Source organism: Erythrolamprus reginae, chromosome 2 (assembly GCF_031021105.1).
Source record: "Erythrolamprus reginae isolate rEryReg1 chromosome 2, rEryReg1.hap1, whole genome shotgun sequence".
NCBI classification, from domain to species: domain Eukaryota; kingdom Metazoa; phylum Chordata; class Lepidosauria; order Squamata; family Dipsadidae; genus Erythrolamprus; species Erythrolamprus reginae.
Window position 1 is genome coordinate 1,761,504 of NC_091951.1, and position 19,902 is coordinate 1,781,405.

At 44.1% G+C, this 19,902-nt stretch overlaps 1 protein-coding gene across 3 annotated transcripts in view; it reads left to right on the forward strand.

Moving 5' to 3' along the window:
* Positions 1-18,089, forward strand: part of LOC139162872 (zinc finger protein 493-like) — a 54,623-nt gene extending 36,534 nt beyond the window's left edge. Inside the window, exons 1-6 of one of the 3 annotated variants that reach the window (XM_070743741.1) lie at positions 11,193-11,275; positions 11,635-12,236; positions 12,474-12,588; positions 13,305-13,372; positions 13,853-13,982; positions 15,305-18,089. In XM_070743741.1, coding sequence (XP_070599842.1) covers positions 11,823-12,236; positions 12,474-12,588; positions 13,305-13,372; positions 13,853-13,982; positions 15,305-17,802 — 3,225 coding nt within the window. In that variant the 5' untranslated portion in view covers positions 11,193-11,275; positions 11,635-11,822 and the 3' untranslated portion in view covers positions 17,803-18,089. The other 2 variants (XM_070743743.1, XM_070743742.1) reach the window with 2 other exon arrangements.
* Positions 18,090-19,902: the final 1,813 nt, after the last annotated feature.

Here is a 19,902-nt window from a genome sequence, read left to right on the forward strand (position 1 = left end):
GGCGTGGGCAAATCTAGGAAGCCTTACGATAGCTCTTGCGGCCGCATTCTGCACGATCTGAAGTTTCCGAATACTATTCAATGTAGAGAACGTTGCAATGGTCAAACCTCGAGGTGATGAAGGCATGAGCGACTGTGAGCAATGACTCCCTGTCCAAATAGGGTTGCAACTGGTGCACCAGGAGAACCTGGGCAAACGCCCTCCTTGCCATAGCCGAAAGATGGTGATCTAATGTTAGCTGTGGATCGAGGAGGACGCCCAAGTTGCGGACCCTCTCCGAGGGGGTCAATAACTCCCCCCCAGGTAATGGATGGACAGATGGAATTATCCTTGGGAGGCAAAACCCACAGCCACTCCGTCTTGTCAGGGTTGAGTTTGAGCCTGTTGACACCCATCCAGACCCCAACAGCCTACAGACACCGACACATCACTTCCACCGCTTCACTGACTGGACATGGGGTGGAGATGTACAATTGGGTATCATCCGTGTACTGATGATACCTCACCCCATGCCCTTGGATGATCTCACCCAGCGGTTTCATGTAGATATTAAACAGCAGGGGGGAGAGGACCGACCCCTGAGGCACCCCACAAGGGAGTAACCTCGAGGTCGACCTCTGACCCCCCACTAACACCGACTGCGACCGACCGGAGAGGTAGGAGGAGAACCACTGAAGAACAGTGCCTCCCACTCCTAACCCCTCCAGCCGACGCAAAAGGATACCATGGTCGATAGTATCGAAAGCCACTGAAAGGTCAAGAAGCACCAGGTCAGAGGACAAGCCCCTGTCCTGCCAGAGATCATCCATCAGTGCGCCAAAATGTTTTCCGTGCTGTAGCCGGGTCTGAATCCTGACTGTGGAGGGAATAGATAATTGGGTAATAAATACTTCATTATCCATATTCTAACAGAGGCTAGGATATGGAAAAGCGAGGCACTACCAAGAGAAGAAATGATAATTTATAAAATTATGGAATGTGCCGAGAAATTATTATAGAGTTTGGGATAAATTCTACCATTGGTTAAAACAAAGAAATATAGTTAAAGTGAAATAAAATACAAAGTTCAAAAGATCAATAATTGATATGTTTATCATTTTAATTGGAATTAGTTTTTCCATGTCTTTTTTCTTTTTCTTTTTTCTTTTCTTATGCAATGAACAGTATATAGAGTAAATATTGACAATGTTCTCAATTAATGTAAAAATGTACACAGCTCCTTTTGTGCTTCTGATGAAAATTGGGATGTAAATCATTTTGGATGTGTGTGTCTTTCTTTTATGTTTGTGTGTTTTTATGTGTTTTGTTTTATTTTTTTAAAGAATTATGAATGCTCCAACACTGGAAGTTTTTAAGAAGATGTTAGATAACCATTTGTCGGAAGTGGTGGAAGGGTTTCCTAAGCAGGGGGTTGGACTAGGGGACCTCCAAGGTCCCTTCTGTTTTCATTTTCATTTCCCTTTTTCTTTGAAGATAATAATGGGCAGAAGAATCAAGATTCCTGTGAACCGTTCCAAGTGATCAATGCTAAAGATGGAACAGAGAAGTTTGGAATTCAAATGGAATTTGAAAGCTCTGAGAGAAACCAGTCAAAGAATTGGAATCAGGAAAGCTCATCTTCCACTGATGCTCCGCTGCAAGACATCCTTGCCCGACAAGAGAAAATAAAGAAAAAATATATTGGGAAAAGTGGGAAGCTAATCAAAGCTAAAGTAACTAAACACTATTTAACCCAAAACAAAGGAGAAGATGCTCTAAGAAGACACAACAGACAAAATGACACTGGGACATCCATTCTTTCTCTTGAAAATAACTTCCTAACAATGATTGATACAAAGGAGAAGCCTTATAAATGTTTACAATGTGGAAAATGTTTTAGAACAAGCTGGGAATTTACTCCCCATAATAGGATCCACACAGGGGAGAAGCCATATAAATGCATCGAGTGTGGAAAGAACTTTGCTCAGAGCGGTACACTTACTCACCATATGATGATCCATACAGGGGAGAAGCCGTATGGATGCATGGAATGTGGGAAGACCTTTGCTCGGAAAAGTGCACTTGCTTCCCATGAGAGGATCCACACAGGGGAGAAGCCATATCAATGCATGGAGTGTGGAAAGACCTTTGCTCAGAGCGGTACTTTATACTCTCATAAAAGGATCCATACTCAGGAAAAGAAACATAAATGCATGGAATGTGGAAAGACCTTTGCTCAGAGCAGTGCACTTACTTCTCATAAGGTGATCCACACAGGGGAGAAACCATATAAATGCATGGAGTGTGGAAAGACCTTTGCTCGGAGCAGTGCACTTACTTCTCATAAGGTGATCCACACAGGGGAGAAGCCATATGAATGCATGGAGTGTGGAAAGACCTTTGCTTGGAGCAATGTACTTGCTTCCCATAAGAACATCCATACAGGGGAGAGGCCATATAAATGCAGGGAGTGTGGAAAGACCTTTGCTCAGAGCTGTAATTTATATTCCCATAAAAGGATCCATACTCGGGAGAAGAAATATAAATGCATGGAGTGTGGAAAGACCTTTGCTTGGAGCAATGCACTTAATATCCATAAGATGATCCACACAAGGGAGACGCCATATAAATGCATGGAGTGTGGAAAGACCTTTGTTCAGAGCAGAGCACTTGCTACCCATAGGAGGATCCACACAGGGCAGGAACCATATTTATTTATTATTCATTAATTGGATTTGTATGCGCCTCTCTCCGAGGACTCGGGGCGACTCACAACGTATATAAATACATAGTAATATACTGTATCTAACCCAATTAACATAATTAAAAACCTTAAAAATTCTAAAACACTTTAAATCATTCCTTATCATTCACTCAATTAAGCACACTAAGAACACTCGCTGGTCAGGGGGAAGAACTAATGACCCCAGGTCTGACGGCAAAGATGAGTCTTTAAACTTTTTTGGAAGACAAGGAGGGTGGAGGCAGTGCAAATCTCAAGGGGGAGCTGATTTCAGAGGGCCGGGTCCTCCACAGAGAAGGCTCTTCCCCTGGGCCCCGCCAGTTGGCATTGTCTGGCTGATGGGACCCTGAGGAGACCAACTCTATGGGACGCTGGGATTCGTGCAGCAGAAGGTGGTCTCGGAGATAATCTGGTCTTATACCATGTAGGGCTTTATAGGTCATAACCAACACTTTGAATTGTGTCTGGAAATCAATCAGCAGACAATGCAATCCACGGAGTGATGGTGAGATATGGGCATGTCTTGGAACGCCCATAACCGCTTGCGCGGCTGCATTTTGGACGATTTGAAGTTTCCGAACACTCTTCAAAGGTGGCCCCATGTAGAGAGCATTGCAGTAGTCGAACCTCGAGGTGATAAGGGCATCAGTACGCATGCGTCACAAACATCTGTAGACACTCTTACACGGAGCTCCGATATGAGTATTTGAAAAATCGGAAAACATCCCCCCAAACACCATAAATCTCCTTTAAAGATAAGCAAAGCTGTATAGCAATTAAAGAAGTTCTAAGAGAATCTAAGATTTATGGAATCTAAGATTTTTTTCGCTATTGTAAAAGTGAGTACAGACCTTAACAAAAGGGAAAAAATGGTGGAGGGAGGAGACCCGAGCCTCGGGGGGAAAGTTGCAGCGAAATTAGATACGCTGCTTCAAATAGTTGGACCCTTTGAAGAAAGATTTCAATGTGTGAAAGGGATGCTGGGTAGCTTTGCTGAAGATATTCAAATAGTTAAAAAAGGAGGAGAAAATTAGATCAACAATTTAAAAGTCAAGCCGATGAATATAAGCAGTACAATTATAGGCTTACTAATTTGGAGGATCGTCAAAGGAAGAGAAATTTATGTTTGCGTGATTTCAGACCAGATTTTGCTCCAGGCTTGAAATTAGCTGAAGCACTTTTTGATTGGATGAAAGCAAACGGCGTTCAAATTGTTTTTGATGACATAGAACCAGTTCATTGGAGCGTTCCACGTAGAAATCCAGAGAAGCAAAGAGCCATTGTTATGGCCTTGGCCAGTGAGAAGAAAGCTGAAATGATTTACAAGTATTTGAAAAGTTGTGTTGGCTTCAATCAAGATGGAAATGGATAAGAGTCCTCAGAGATCTCTCCTGGGAAACCTTGAAAGGGAGAGCTGCTTTACGCCCAATCTCAAGCCGTTTGTATCAAAGTGGAGTAAAGTTTACCTGGGCTTTCCCTGCTGCTATTCTGGTGTTCAAGGAAAATAAGATGTTTAAAGTACGATCACTGGAGGAGGGGAAAGTGCTATTGCAACAACTGGGTATCGAGTTTGGAGAAAGTGGAGCAGTTGGAGAGCCACAAGGAGCAGAAGGAGGAGGAGATTATTTCAGCGGTCGTGGCACCCCAGATGAGGAGGAAAGGCAAAGGGAGGAGCAGTAAAATAGGGGAAATAGAAATGAAATTAAACTTATTTGCAGATGATACAATTATATTGACTCATATCCCGATGGAGATGGTTAAAGGTATAAGAAATATATTGCAAGAGTTTAAACAGTAATCGGGATTATCGGTCAATATGGAAAAATCTGAGATTATGTGTTTAAATACAGGTCCTAGAGAGCAGAATCAGGGTTGAAGTGGGGGAACTTGCACAACTGGTGTCTGACTAAATACTTTTTTCCCCACTGTATGTAATAAATAGAGATAATAAAACAAATTAAAATAGGGTTCTAGGAGAGTTGAAGGGAAGAGGGATAACTAAGATAGAACAGTTATATGAGAAGGATGGGAGGCCAAATAGAAATCGTATAGAATGGTGATTGGGTAAGGGAAGATGGCTACAAATAAATGCAATATGCAAATGTCTGAATGAAAGGGAGAATAAAGAAGCACTATTTAGGGAGGAGATAGAGTTAGAGAAAATAAGAGAAAAAAGTGAGGGTACCAGGGCGCAAGCAAGTAACACAGTGTTCCCTCAATTTTCACGGGGATGCGTTCCGAGACCGCCCGCGAAAGTCGAATTTCCGCGAAGTAGAGATGCGGAAGTAAATACAGTGATCCCCCGCTCGTTGCGAGGGTTCCGTTCCAGGACCCCCCGCAACGAGCGGGTTTTCGCGAAGTAGCGCTGCGGAAGTAAAAATACCATCTGCGCATGCGTGCCCTTTTTTCATGGCCGCGCATGTGCAGATGGTGTTTTTTACTTCCGCACCTGGAAAGACCCCCACCCAACAGCTGAGGAGCCGCCTGCCTGCCCGCCGCTTGTCCGGCCGCCACTCGTGCCGCCGCCGCTCGTGCCACCGCCGCTTGTCCGGCCGCCGCTCGTGCCGCCGCTGCTGGTGCCGCCGCCGCTCGTGCCGCCGCTGCTGGTGCGGCCGCCGCTCGTCCGGCCGCCGCTCGTGCTTTCGGAGCTCCTCCGGCGTCACCCGGCTTCTGGTAGAAGCCTTCTCTCTTTTTTTTCTTGCGGCGAGCCCGAGCCGTTCCTCTCTCGACCGCAGCCGAGCTTCCCTCGGCCCCCTTTGGCCCCGTCGCCTCCTCCCCGCCTGCTTTTCCTCGCCAAGCGCACGAAAAAAAAGAGAGAAGGCTTCTGCCAGAAGCCGGGTGACGGCGGAGGAGCTCCGAAAGCCGGAGAAAAAGAGTCTCGCAGGCGGGGAGGAGGCGACGGGGCCAAAGGGGGCCGAGGGAAGCTCGGCTGCTGTCGAGAGAGGAACGGCTCGGGCTCACCGCAAGAAAAAAAAGAGAGAAGGCTTCTACCAGAAGCCGGGTGATGCCGGAGGAGCTCCGAAAGCCGGCTAGCGGCTTTTCCCCTGCAAGAACTCTTGAGAGGAACATTAAAAAGGCCACTCAGGCACGTCTCCTGAGGGGAAGCCAGCGCCGCCCGCCCTTCGCCCGCCCACGCCGTTGCTCGTGCCACTCAGCTGGGAAGCGGGGCTGGGGTTTCCCCGCCGCCCACGCAAAGGGGAAACCCCGGCAAGAGGAGAAGACCCAGGGAAGCCGCCCAGCAGCTGATCTGCCCGGCAAACTTCACCATCTACGCATGCGTGGCCATAGAAAGAAAAAGGGCGCGCATGCGCAGATGGTGTTGTTTACTTCCGGGTTGAAAAATCGCAAATTACCCTGTTCGCAATGGTCGGGGACGCAATAACCGGGGGATCACTGTACACTATTTTTGGCTATGAACAGTATCACAAGCCTTCCCTTAACACTTTAAACCCCTAAAGTGCAATTTCCCATTCCCTTAGCAACCATTTAGATCATTACTCACCATGCTTATTTATTAAAGTCTATTAAAAAAATATTTATTAAAGTCGAATGAAAGTTTGGCGATGACATATGACGTCATCGGGCGGGGAAAACTGTGGCATAGGGGAAAAACCCGCAAAGTATTTTTAAATTAATATTTTTGAAAAACCATGGTATACTTTTCGTGAAGTTCGAACCTGCGAAAATCGAGGGAACACTGTACAGTATATATAAGATGTTAGTGCAGTCAGATGGGTATGTGACCCAAGGATTGACTAAGTGGTGGCACAGTGAATTACAAGTAGATGTGCAAGAGATGAAAAATATAGTGGAGAATATAAGGAAAATTAAGAATACAAGGGTTAGGGAAATGAGAAGGAAAATGTTCAACTTGCATATTTCCAGCAGAGTGTTAAAAATACTTGTTGGCATGGGAATGCCTGGTAGAGCAGAATTTTTGGAAAAAAGTGCAAGAGGATATTAATAAGATGTTAAATATATGATGGACAATTACAAAGGAAATGGCAGTATTAGTTAAAAGCAATGTGGTGGGAGAATTTAGAGAAACAAAACAAGCAGCGATAGAAAGCGCTCAGGCGGTAATAGCCTTGGGTTGGAAGGGTGCGACAAAATGGACAATACAAAATTGGTACCGGTACATGGTGGATCATATTCAATTTGAGATTATAGATAAGAGGATGAACTCGGTTAATGAAACTGATTTGCAACAACTGATGGGACGGTGGGACAAGGTAAGACGATATATGGTCAGAATTTGAGACCAAACTGTAAGGAATAAATTGGAATCACTTTATAATATGTAAATAGATAAATTGCTCTTGAGTTAAAATATAAGAAACGCCCCCATTCTGGTGGAGGGGTGTGAATCTTGTCGGGTGGTGGGCACCAATCACTGAGCACTTGTTGTATATTGTGTATGTGTTGTATATTCTATATTTTAAAATCAATCAATAAAAAGAGGTGATAAGGGCATGAGTGACTGAGCAAAGACTCCCTGTCCTTGCAGTGCAGACTATATAGTAACCACTGTGACCCGAGTATCTGCTCCGGGACGATTCCTCCTTTATTTCTTTATTGGCCAAGTGTGACACACAAGGGAGGAGAAACAAATGAGAGAGAGAAGGGGGGAGAGAGGGAGAGGTACACAGAAATGAGAGAGACTTGGAAAGAAAGAGGAAAAAGAGAGAGAAGTCGAGAGAAGGAAAGAAAAGGGAAAGAGGGAGGGACAGAGAGAAGTGGAGAGGAAGGAGGGAGGGAAGGAAGGAGAAATGGAGGGAACAAGGAAGGAAAGAAGGAAGGAGAAACGGAGGAAGAAAGGAAAGGAAAGAAACAGAGGGAACAAAGAGGGAAGGAAAGAGAAATAGGAACAAGGAAGGAAGGAAGGAGAAATGGAGGGAGGAAGAAAGAAAGGAGAAAGGAGAAATGGAGGGAGGGAGGAAGAAATGGAGGGAGGAAGGAAGGAAGGAGAAATGGAATAAGGAAGGAAAGAAATGGAGGGAGGGAGGGAGGAAAAAGAAATGGAGGGAACAAGGAAGGAAGGAAGGAAGAGAAAGAAGGAAGGAGAAACAGAGGGAACAAGGAAGGAAGGAGGAATAATGAAAGGAATGGAGGGACAGAGGAAGGAAGGGCTTTGGGGGGGTAATTTTTTTTATTTTTCACTTGACACACATTCAAACAACAGTGTAACATCTAATTTTCTATGAATAAAATGTATTTTATTATTTATTATTATTTATTTATTATTATTAGATTTGTATGCCGCCCCTCTCCGTAGACTCGGGACGGCTAACAACAATAATAAAACAGCATATGACAAATCTAATATTTAAAATAATTTCAAAACCCATATTAAAAACCAAACATACACACAAACATTTTGTTAGTAACTAATATCAATCCTCAAAAAAATTGCAAAAGTTTTTTTTCTAATTTTGTCATCCAGTTATATATATTTTCTTTTAATTAAATGCCCTCCTTAATGTTCCTTCAAAAAGTACACCAATTATATTTCTAACTTATTAACCATTATGCCAAAGTGCTTCCTTCTTTCTTTATACATTTTTCTATAAACCAAGAAAACCTTGTATAGCCAATCAGATGTTAACAAAAGAAAATTAAAAACAAAACATAAACACATACGAATTTCAGACTTCTTACCCCCCTCTAAATAGTATATTTACCTAATCCCAAATTAAAAAAATTATTTCCAACTAACATTTAGCCAATTAATACTTAGCTACCGTACTTTTCTTACTTAATTATTAATCTTAAATTGCAGTCAATTTGAGAAAAGAAAAGAAAAAATTCTAAATATTCTCTATTTTCAATCAATTAAAAATCATTAACATCATTAATCTCCCCAACAATTCTAAATTCAATTCCATTTATGCATTAAACCAAGTCAGTATCACCTACTACATATCTTATTATAATCAATACTTCTAACTTTATTAAAACAGATCAGCAATTTCTAAATTCATATATCTAAATAGAAAAAATAATTAAGGTTAAAAAAAGAGCAAACAAAACAATACTCCAAGCTTAATCAACCCTTCTCAAACTCCAATTTCTTTAATCGGAACAGAACTTTGAACCGAACCCTTTTCTTTTTTATTTGTTTGTATCCCCTTTTAATTCCCTTTTCTATTTTATTCTTTCAATTCTTCCTTCTAGGAAGGAAGGACTTTGTTAGAAAAATAAAGGGATTATTGGATCAAACTTTGGACACTTGACAACTTGATATGTAGGAGGGGGAGCAGGGAAAGGAGAAGAGGCTCGGCCCAGGCCTTTAACATCGAAGGAGCCAGCCAGAAGGCGGGCAGAGAAGAGGAAGATGTCCCAAGCTGCTGAGGCCTGTAAAACGCCCAGTTGTGGCCCCCGAGCACCATCCCGGCTTGTGCTCCACAGAATACCCCACCCCCAAGCGCTGCCTTTGACTGTTTTGTCGAGCTCTCTGGTAGAATCCTCCCAAAAATTCACAGGTACAAATTTCAGACACACACACGTTTGAAAATTCAAAACAATGTTCTTTATAATGAAAATTCACTTAAACCAAGCCCTTTTTTGGGATAGCAAAGAGCCCTTGTCTCCAAACAAACTGGTAATTTGTACAAGTCCCTTATCAGTTCTGTGATACTTAGCTTGCAGCTGTGAGGCAATTCACAGTCCTTCTTTCACAAAGTGAAACACACTTTGCTCTGGTTTAGTTTCAAAGCGGGGGTAAATAAGCACACAAAAGGTCAAAGTCAGTAAAGCATTCATGAAACACAACGATCAGATAATCCTCCACAATGGCCAAACCCACAGGCTGCTATTTATAGCAGCCTCACTAATGACCACAGCCCCACCCAACTACAGGTGGCCTCCTTTTCTTTGATAATAATCTCTCAGTTGTTGTTGCCTATGCATCGCTCTCCGCATGCGTGGCTGTATCATTAACTCTTGTTCTGAATCCAAGGAGGAGCTAGATAATTGATCTCCTTCTGAGCTGTCTGCCACACTCTCCTCCCTGTCACTCATGTCTTCTTGGTCAGAGGAGCCTTCATCATCAGATTCCACGGGGGGGGGGGGGGCAAAACAGGCCTGCAGCATGTGGATGTCTCCCCCACATCCACAGTCCTTGGGGCAGGAGCTGGGCCAGAGCTAACCACATTGACCAACCAAGCCGCAGTCAGCATGGCTTGGTTGGGGCCGGGGTGTGAGCAGGGGAAAAAAAGTCCTTGGGTCGGACTACATGACCTCCAAGGTCCCTTCAAGCTCTTTTAACTGCAGGCTGTTCTGGGTTCTGCCCGTCAATAAACTTTTCTTAAGCAGCCTCCATTTTATTTCCCCTTCTTGGAATTGGACTTGATTTTTTTCCCGACACTATCAGGGGACAAAATGAAAACCCACGACTGGAAGGTGGAGGAAATATGCAGCTATCCTCCAAAGGAAGAGGGAGACACCGACACAAACTGATAGTTTTATATCAATATAAATGTATTTAACATTCGCGGCACAGAAGACAGCAACATTCTGAGGTAAATGTCAAACAGCGCCAATGGGGGGGGGGAGGAAACGCCCCCTTTCCACCCTCAGCAACCAATCAGGAGCACAGATCCCCTCAGGCAGGAGCTCGCCCTCGCTCAACCGCAACTGGCTGTTTGGGACCATTGTGCGCTTTTCTACTTATTAAATTCAATAACTTCACATTTAAAGTGTTCAAAAGAAACAGAACTAAGATTGAGTTGTCACGCTGGAATAGTTTTAATATACAGTACATATATTGCACTGACTCCTCTGGGATCGGGCGGCATAGAAGTCGAATAAATAAATAAAACGTCAAGGTCTTCCCCCCCTTTTTTTTCTCTTGAACCTCAGGATTTCTTTTCTCCTCAGTTTCTCTTTCCCTCAGTTTCCTATTTATATTTTTCTTTGTGTTTTGTATCCTAAATAAACAAAGACCTGGAGACTGGAAAATCGCAGAGATGAGCAACCAAGATGGAGGTTGAAGGAGATAAACCCCGGTTGCTGGAAGCGGGACTTTCCCATCTGAGGCAAAAAAGGACGCTGATGGCACCTCCCGAGACCTCCTGGCCCCTCAATGGGGAAGCCGAGCGGAGGGAAGAGGGGGAGGGAGGGCCCAACCGCCCTAGAAACGCCTCAGAAGAAATACCGGAACTTCCTTCCAGGCCTTTGGGTTCATAGAAAAGGGGAGGAAGAAAGAAACACAGACGCAGAACCCTTCGTCGGGCAGTGAGTCTCTGAAAGGGGCCTTTCTCCCCCCAACTCCCAAGCCCATCACCCCCGCCCTCTCCCTTCGTCCTCTTTCCCGCCTTTTCTCTCATCCTGACACTTTGCCCCAAATCCAGCAGGGGGCGGCCTCGCCAAGGGAAGGGAACGCCAGGCGCTTCCTCATTGGGAGGGAGAATGTCGCGATTGGCTTTCCAGAGGAAGCTGAGGAAATGACATCCCTGAGCCTTGTCGTTCTAGGATGCCACACTCGCTCTCCTTAACCGCTTGGGCTCGCAGGACAGGGAGAATCCGGCGGGAGGATATCCAGACGTTCCGCAGGTGGGGAGGGGGCTCTTCTCGGGTCCCATGTATCCTCAGCTACCCTCAGGGGGAAGTGGGGGGGGGGAGGGGGAGCCTTGTGGAGGCCCAACAGGAAGGAAGAGAAGCCGGGCGAGGAGGAAGGCAGGATTCGCACCAGGCTCCCCGAGGGCCCGATCCTGGGGGGGGGGGGGGGCGGGCGGGAGAGAGAAACGGGGCGGCCTCTGCAGCTGCCTCCTTCCCGGCCCTGCTCGGGGGCGGGGGAGCTCAGCTCTCCGCTTGGATGAGCCTCTTGGGGCTCCGGGCAAGTTGAGTGAAGGTCGCTCAGGGGCTGAATTCCACCTTCTAATTCTGGGCCTATGTTTTTCCTTCCCTCTCAGATACAGAAACTAGAGGCCATTTGTGCTCTTCACAAGGCAAAATTTTCTCCTGGGGGAAAAAAAAGAGCAGAATCACTTGGAGGGATCCATCCTATGTTCCCAGAAATGGTCCTGTGAAGGAAAAGGCATCTGGAGACCCACAAGAGTCCTTGGACCCATTTGGAGTTGCTCTGCAGGACAGAGAAAGGATGGAGACCACACCTTTTGCAAAGGAGGGAAGCGGAAAAGGCCATTCAGCTGCTCACCCTGGGAGTGGTGGGGCAATCTGGACAAGACCCGGGCAGAAGATCCTGGAGGAAGAACCCATCCTCCCTTCAGAAGTTCAGCCCTGGAACTCCATCCAATACCGGGAGGCTGAGGGTCCCCGAGGACTTTGCAGCCGACTCCACGACTTGTGCAAGCGATGGCTGAGGCCAGAGAAGCACACGAAAGCCCAGATGGTGGACCTGGTGGTTCTGGAGCAGCTCCTGTCCCTTCTGCCCCCAGAGATGGAAGGCTGGGTGCGGGAGTGTGGAGCAGAGACCAGCTCCCAGGCGGTGGCCCTGGCGGAAGGCCTCCTCCTGAGCCAGGTGGAGGAGCAGAAGGAGCAGGTCCAGTTGCAGGTGAGACACTTTTGGGAGCTTAGAGGGGAATAGAGAATGTGGTTGAATACTTCCCTAACTTATCTAGCGTTCATCTCATGTGACAATTCTCCAATTCTTGTAAAACAAGAATTCCGTTTTCTCACTCAAACTCATGGATGGATATTGGAGGCTTTGAGATTATGTTCCGAATCTGGGAATCTACTTTGTGTTATGTGATGTACATTCTGGTTCTTTTTTCCTTCTTCCCATTTGAAGTGCGGCACTGCGGAGATCAGAGATCCTAAGGGAGAGAAGAATCCATCAAATCCCCCTCAGGAGATATTTTTCAGGAAGATCCCTTGGGAAGATCAAAGTCAGGACACTTCAGGAGGTAATGAAAGATCCTCCGATTACCCATCTGTCCTACCCCTCTCTCCCCCTTCTCTTCTATAGAATATTTATTTATTTATTTATTGGATTTGTATGCCGCCCCTCTCTGGAGACTCAGGGCGGCTAACAGCAATAATAAAACAGCATATAATAATAATAATCCAATACTAAAAACAATTAAAACCCCATTATTACAAAAGCCAAACATACATACAGACATACCATGCATAAAATTGTAAAGGCCTAGGGGGAAAGAGCATCTCAATTCCCCCATGCCTGGCAAGGAGGGTGGGGGCAAATCTATTCTCTGGGGGGAGTTGGTTCCAGAGGGCCCGGGCCACCACAGAGAAGGCTCTTCCCCTGGGTCCCACCAAGCGGCAATGTTTAGTTGAAGGGACCTGGAGAAAACCCACTCTGTGGGACCTAACTGGTCACTGGGATTCATGCAGCAGAAGGCGGTCCCTGAGATAATCTGGTCCGATGCCATGAAGGGCTTTATAGGTCATAACCAACACTTTGAATTGTGACCGGAAACTGATCGGCAACCAATGCAGACTGCGGAGTGTTGGTGTAACATGGGCATATTTGGGAAAGCCCATGATTGCTCTCGCAGCTGCATTCTGCACGATCTGAAGTTTCCGAACACTTTTCAAAGGTAGCCGTTGAATATCCTCCTATTTGTTAGTTATGCATTTTGAAATTATTTATTCCTTTCAGAGAAACAAATATCAAAGCTTTCTGGTTATTGTGACGGAGATCAAACAGCGGTTGAACCTCCAAATCAAGTAAGAAAGGGGAAAATTATTAGATTTGTATTCTTCCTTCAGGAAATGAAGTGGGTGTTCAGAGTGCTCTCTCCTTCTATTTTCCCCCATTTGGCCAGGATTATTTTTGTGTTCTTCCACAACATGGAGAGCAGAATAGCAGTTTCAAGTTGCTTTCTCCAATGCTTCTCTAGATATCTCTTCCAGCGTTTCATCCCCCAGAGTTCCTTGGTGAACCAAGGAGATCTCCAGAGTCTACTGCCACAAAGAGGTCGCAAAGGCGCAATTCGGTCTAGAGCCTCTGCTGCAGCTGTATTCCAGGCTGCAGCAAGCAATTTTCCTTCTATATCTCGAGCTTATCTTCTTGAGCGTTGTTATTCCTGTCAATTTGTTCTCGTCTACAAATTTGACAAGTTCCCCTTCTATCCTCTTGTCTACATCATTGATGACCATGAAAACATCTTGCAAATCCTCATGTTCTGTTCTTTTTCTTGTGTTCAGGAGAGTCCTGTGTCCTTTGAGGAGGTGGCTGTGTCTTTCTCTGAGGAGGAATGGTCTCTGCTGGATCCTGACCAGAAAGCGCTGCATTCGGAAGTCATGCTGGAAAACCATAGGAACGTGGTCTCTCTGGGTAAGAGTTTTCTAGTCAGCAATCAGAGTTCAAGCAATCAGATTATGGTTAGTTTTTTATTTTAAAAAACAATATTATGAGACATCGTATTCTGGGAGGGAGAAGGAAAGGATTTGGCCTTCTGGTGCTCGAATGAAGGAAAGAGTCAATGTCTCTTTGCTTAGATGCTTTCTGTGCCATTTTTAAAATCTATTTTTCCACTTCTATTTGAATTTACCTGTGGAGGCTGAAAAGAACGAGGTGTGCTTTTATGTGTCCTCTGGAGGTCATGTGAGAGGACTGTGTTGTCATTTGTACTCTGAAACCTCCAAAATTGTGTGAGGACAGAACTTTCACATCCAGCCATGGAAGAGTTTTCTCCCAATCCAATTCAAGAACAAAGGCTTTCTGCAGTGTCACTCAGAGCATCTTAGGGGACAGGTAATCCATTAGTTTATTTACTTATTTATTGGATTTCTATGCCGCCCTCTCCGAAGAGTTATCGCAGTTCGCTTAATAACTGTTCCACGTTATGGAAAAGCGAGGAGCTACCAAGAGAAGAAATGATAATTTAAAAAAATTATTGGAATGTGCTGAGATGGATATGTTAACCAAACAATTAGAAGGGGAAAAGGAAACAGGTTATTATAGAGTTTGGGATAAATTCTACCATTGGTTTTTTTAAATATGATAGGGTTTTATGTGCTTTTTAATATTAGATTTGTTTTCACTGGAATATTGTTTTTCTTATTGTGTTGAGCCGCCCCGAGTCTTCGGAGAGGGACAGCATACAAATCTAATAAATTGAATTGAATTGAATTGGTTAAAACAAAGAAATAGTTAATGTGAAATAAAATGCAAGGTTGAAAAGATCAATAATTGATATGTTTATCTTTTTAATTGGAATTAGATTTTTCTATGTCTTTTTTTCTTTTCCTTTTTTCTTTTTTGAATTTTTTTTTCCTTATGCAATGTACAGTATATAGAGTAAATATTGACAATGTTCTCAATTAATGTAAAAATGTACACAGCTCCGTATGGCCTTCTGATGAAAATTGGTGTGTAAATCATTTTGGATGTGTGTGTTTTTCTTTTATGTTTGTGTGTTTTTATGTCTTTTGTTTTAAATCAAGAAATTATTATTTTTTAAAAGAATTATGAATGCTCCAACACTGGAAGTTTTTAAGAAGATGTTGGATAACTATTTATCGGAAGTGGTGGAAGGGTTTCCTACCTAAGCAGGGGGTTGGACTAGAAGACCTCCAAGGTCCCTTCTGTTTTTCTATTCTATTACTTAATTCAAAACATTTTCATTTCATTTCCATTTCCCTTTTTCTTTGAAGATAATAATGGGCAGAAGAATCAAGATTCCTGTGAACCGTTTCAAGTGATCAGTGCTAAAGATGGAAGGGAGAAGTTTGGAATTGGAATGGAATTCGAAAGCTCTGAGAGAAACCAGTCAAAGAATTGGAATCAGGAAAGCTCATCTTCCACTGATGCTCTGCTGCAAGACATCCTTGCCCGACAAGAGAAAATAAAGAATAAGTATATTGGGAAAAGTGTGAAGCCAATCAAAGCTAAAGTAACTAAACACTATTTAACCAAAAACAAAGGAGAAGGTGCTCTAAGAAGACGCAACAGACAAAATGACACAGGGACATCCATTCTTTCTCTTGAAAATAACTTCCTTACATCGGTTGAGACAAAGGAGAAGCCTTATAAATGTTTAAAATGTGGAAAATGTTTTAGAACAAGCTGGGAATTTACTCTCCATCAAATGATCCACACAGGGGAGAAACCATATAAATGCATCGAGTGTGGAAAGAACTTTGCTCGGAGCAGTGCACTTACTCACCATATGATGATCCATACAGGGGAGAAGCCGTATAAATGCATGGAGTGTGGAAAGACCTTTGCTCAGAGCAGTACTTTATATACTCATAAAAATATCCATACTCGGGAGAAGAAACATAAATGCATGGAGTGTGGAAAGACCTTTGCTCAGAGCAGTGCCCTTACTTCCCATAAGAGGATCCACACAGGGGAGAGGCCGTATAAATGCATGGAGTGTGGAAAGACCTTTGCTCGGAGCAGTGCACTTACTACCCATAAGATGATCCACACAGGGGAGAAGCCATATAAATGCATGGAGTGTGGAAAGACCTTTGCTCGGAGCAGTGCACTTACTATCCATAAGATGATCCACACAGGGGAGAAGCCATATAAATGCATGGAGTGTGGAAAGACCTTTGCTCAGAGCAGTACTTTATATGCTCATAAAAATATCCATACTCAGGAGAAAAAACATAAATGCATGGAATGTGGAAAGACCTTTGCTCAGAGCAGTGCCCTTACTTCCCATAAGAGGATCCACACAGGGAAGAGGCCGCATAAATGCATGGAGTGTGGAAAGACCTTTGCTCAGAGCAGTGCACTTACTACCCATAAGATGATCCACACAGGGGAGAAGCCATATAAATGCATGGAGTGTGGAAAGACCTTTGCTCGGAGCAGTGCACTTACTACCCATAAGATGATCCACACAGGGGAGAAGCCATATAAATGCATGGAGTGTGGAAAGACCTTTGCTCAGAACAGTAGTTTATATGCTCATAAAAATATCCATACTCAGGAGAAGAAACATAAATGCATGGAGTGTGGAAAGACCTTTGCTCAGAACAGTGCCCTTACTTCCCATAAGAGGATCCACACAGGGGAGAAGCCATATAAATGCATGGAGTGTGGCAAGACTTTTGCTAACAGTAGTAATTTTATTTACCACAGAAGGATCCACATGGGGCAGAAACCATATAAATGCATGGACTGTGGAAAGACTTTTGCTCAAAGAAGTAAACTTATTTCTCACAAGAGGATCCACACAGGAGAGAAGCCATATAAATGCATGCAGTGTGGAAAGACTTTTGCTGAAAAAGGTCATCTTACTTCCCATAATATGATCCACACAGGGGAGAAGCCACATAAATGCATGGAGTGTGGAAAGACCTTTGCTCACAGAAGTAATCTTTTTTCCCGCAAAAGCATCCACACAGGGGAGAAGCCATATAAATGCATGGAGTGTGGAAAGACCTTTGCTCAGAACCGTACACTTACTTCCCATAAGATGATACATACAGGGGAGAAGCCACATAAATGCATGGAGTGTGGAAAGACCTTTGCTCAGAGCAGTACTTTATATGCTCATAAAAATATCCATACTCAGGAGAAGAAACATAAATGCATGGAGTGTGGAAAGACCTTTGCTCAGAACAGTGCCCTTACTTCCCATAAGAGGATCCACACAGGGGAGAAGCCATATAAATGCATGGAGTGTGGAAAGACTTTTGCTAACAGTAGTAATTTTATTTACCACAGAAGGATCCACATGGGGCAGAAACCATATAAATGCATGGACTGTGGAAAGACTTTTGCTCAAAGAAGTAAACTTATTTCTCATAAGAGGATCCACACAGGAGAGAAGCCATATAAATGCATGCAGTGTGGAAAGACTTTTGCTCAAAAAGGTCATCTTACTTCCCATAATATGATCCACACAGGGGAGAAGCCACATAAATGCATGGAGTGTGGAAAGACCTTTGCTCACAGAAGTAATCTTTTTTCCCACAAAAGCATCCACACAGGGGAGAAGCCATATAAATGCATGGAGTGTGGAAAGACCTTTGCTCAGAACCGTACACTTACTTCCCATAAGATGATACATACAGGGGAGAAGCCGCATAAATGCATGGAGTGTGGAAAGACATTTGCTCAGAGCAATACTTTATATTCTCATAAAAGGATCCATACTCGGGAGAAACTATATATCAATAGAAATTCCACTTAGATTTACCGTATTTTCCGGCGTATAAGACGGCTGGGTGTATAAGACGACCCCCTAACTTTTCCAGTTAAAATATAGAATTTGAGACATACTCGCCGTATAAGACTACCCCTCTTCTGACGCACACCAAATAAAAATGAAAAAAAAACCATCAGATTTGATTTCAATATGATAATAATTTTAATTCAACTGCTTATGACATGCAGGTGCTTAGCAGAAAAACATAAGACTGCTTGTCATCAAACATGAAAGAGAGGCAGAGAAAGAGGGAGGGAGAGAGAGACAGAGAGAGGGGAGAGAGGCAGAGGTGGGAGGGAGGGAGAGAGAGAGAGGGAGAGGTAAAGGGAGGAAGAGTGGGAGAGAGAGAGAGAGGAAGGATGGGAGAGAGGGAGGGAGACAGAGAAAGAGAGACATTGTGGAAAACCCCCCCTGAAAAATGGCACATGGGTGCTTTGACTTCCAGGTTCACTTACAGCCATAAATTGAATACCTCTACAGTGGTCTACTGGGAAACTGCTCTCAATGTAACCAATAACTGCAGTTCCATATAAGCTATACCAGCTATGCTTAGATATCGAGACCAACAGTTTTGCAACAAAAGTCTATTCCATTAAAATACTGAAAGAACATATATGACAGAAATCCTTCCTTGAGGGCGGGTAAAATATTTACTGACCCCTCACATCCTGGACACAAATTGTTTCAACTCCTACCCTCAAAACGTCGCTACAGAGCACTGCACACCAAGACAACTAGACACAAGAACAGTTTTTCCCCGAACGCCATCACTCTACTAAACAAATAATTCCCTCAACACTGTCAGACTTTCTACTAAATCTGCACTTCTATTCTACTAGTTTTTCTCATCATTCCTATCACCCATTTCCTCCCATGTTGACTGTATGACTGTAACTTGTTGCGTATATCCTAAGATTTGTATTAATATTGCTTCTTCATTGCTTATTTGACCCCTATGACAATCATTAAGTGTTGTACCACATGATTCTTGACAAATTTTATATTTATATTTTATTTTATGTACGTTGAGAGCATATGCACCCAGACAAATTCCTTGTGTGTCCAATCACACTTGGCCAATACAAATTCTATTCTATTCTATTCTATTCTATTGATTTAAAAGATTATAAAAAAACTTTTTTGGCAACCATGACTGCTGATTGGATCTGATAATTTAGCATAATTTATACTGCATCTTTTTGGATTGAACTTTAGATTTGAGGTTTTGATGACATTGTCAGCCTCAAGCAGTCACTACTAATTTTCAATCCTGGCTAATTCAATCCTGATTGTGCCTCTTTAATTATTAAATTAATTATGGACGGGATATCATTTAGTAGAGCTACAAACTTGGAATCAAATTTTCCCCACCGCAATTTCTATAGATTCAGTCCATCTCAATTGGGTATTCTTATCCCACTATATAATTGCAAAATTCATCTCAGAGATAATCCCTGTGGCTAGAGATATTTCAATCATTTGTGCCAAAAGTAAAAGTTTTTAATTTCTAGCAATATGTCTCTCATTTTTCAACAATTTCTGACAATTAGATCCTTTATTAATAAGTCAGCAATTTCTCCAAAGTGGGAAAGAGACAGAGACAAACAGAGAGGGGAAGGGTGGGAGGGAGAGAGAGAGAGAGGGAGAGGTAAAGGGAGGAAGAGTGGGAGAGAGAGAGAGGAAGGGAGGGAGAGAAAGAGATGCTGCTCCGTTCCTTTGGGGATCCGGCTAAAGTCGCCCTTGGATTTCCGGCAGGCAGCTCTGCCCTTCCCCCCCCTTCCCCGGGAGAAGCCGCAGGCGAAGCGCCGGACAGCGCGGGGCTTACAGGTAGGCGGTGAAGGGCCCGAGACCGGCGGGCACGGAGCCCAGCGCCCCTTCGGGGTAGTCGGTGGAGAGCGCCACGCCGTCCTCGCAGTGGCAGAGCGGCGGGCAGAGGAGCGTCACCCGCAGCGGCGGCGGCCAAGCCAGAGTGCCGGAGAGCGCCAGGACCAGCCAGCCAGGCAAAAGGCCGCCCGGCTGACCACCCACAGCCGGCATGCTGGCCGCCGCTTGGCCCTCTCCCTCGGCCCGGGTGGTGCGCGGGAA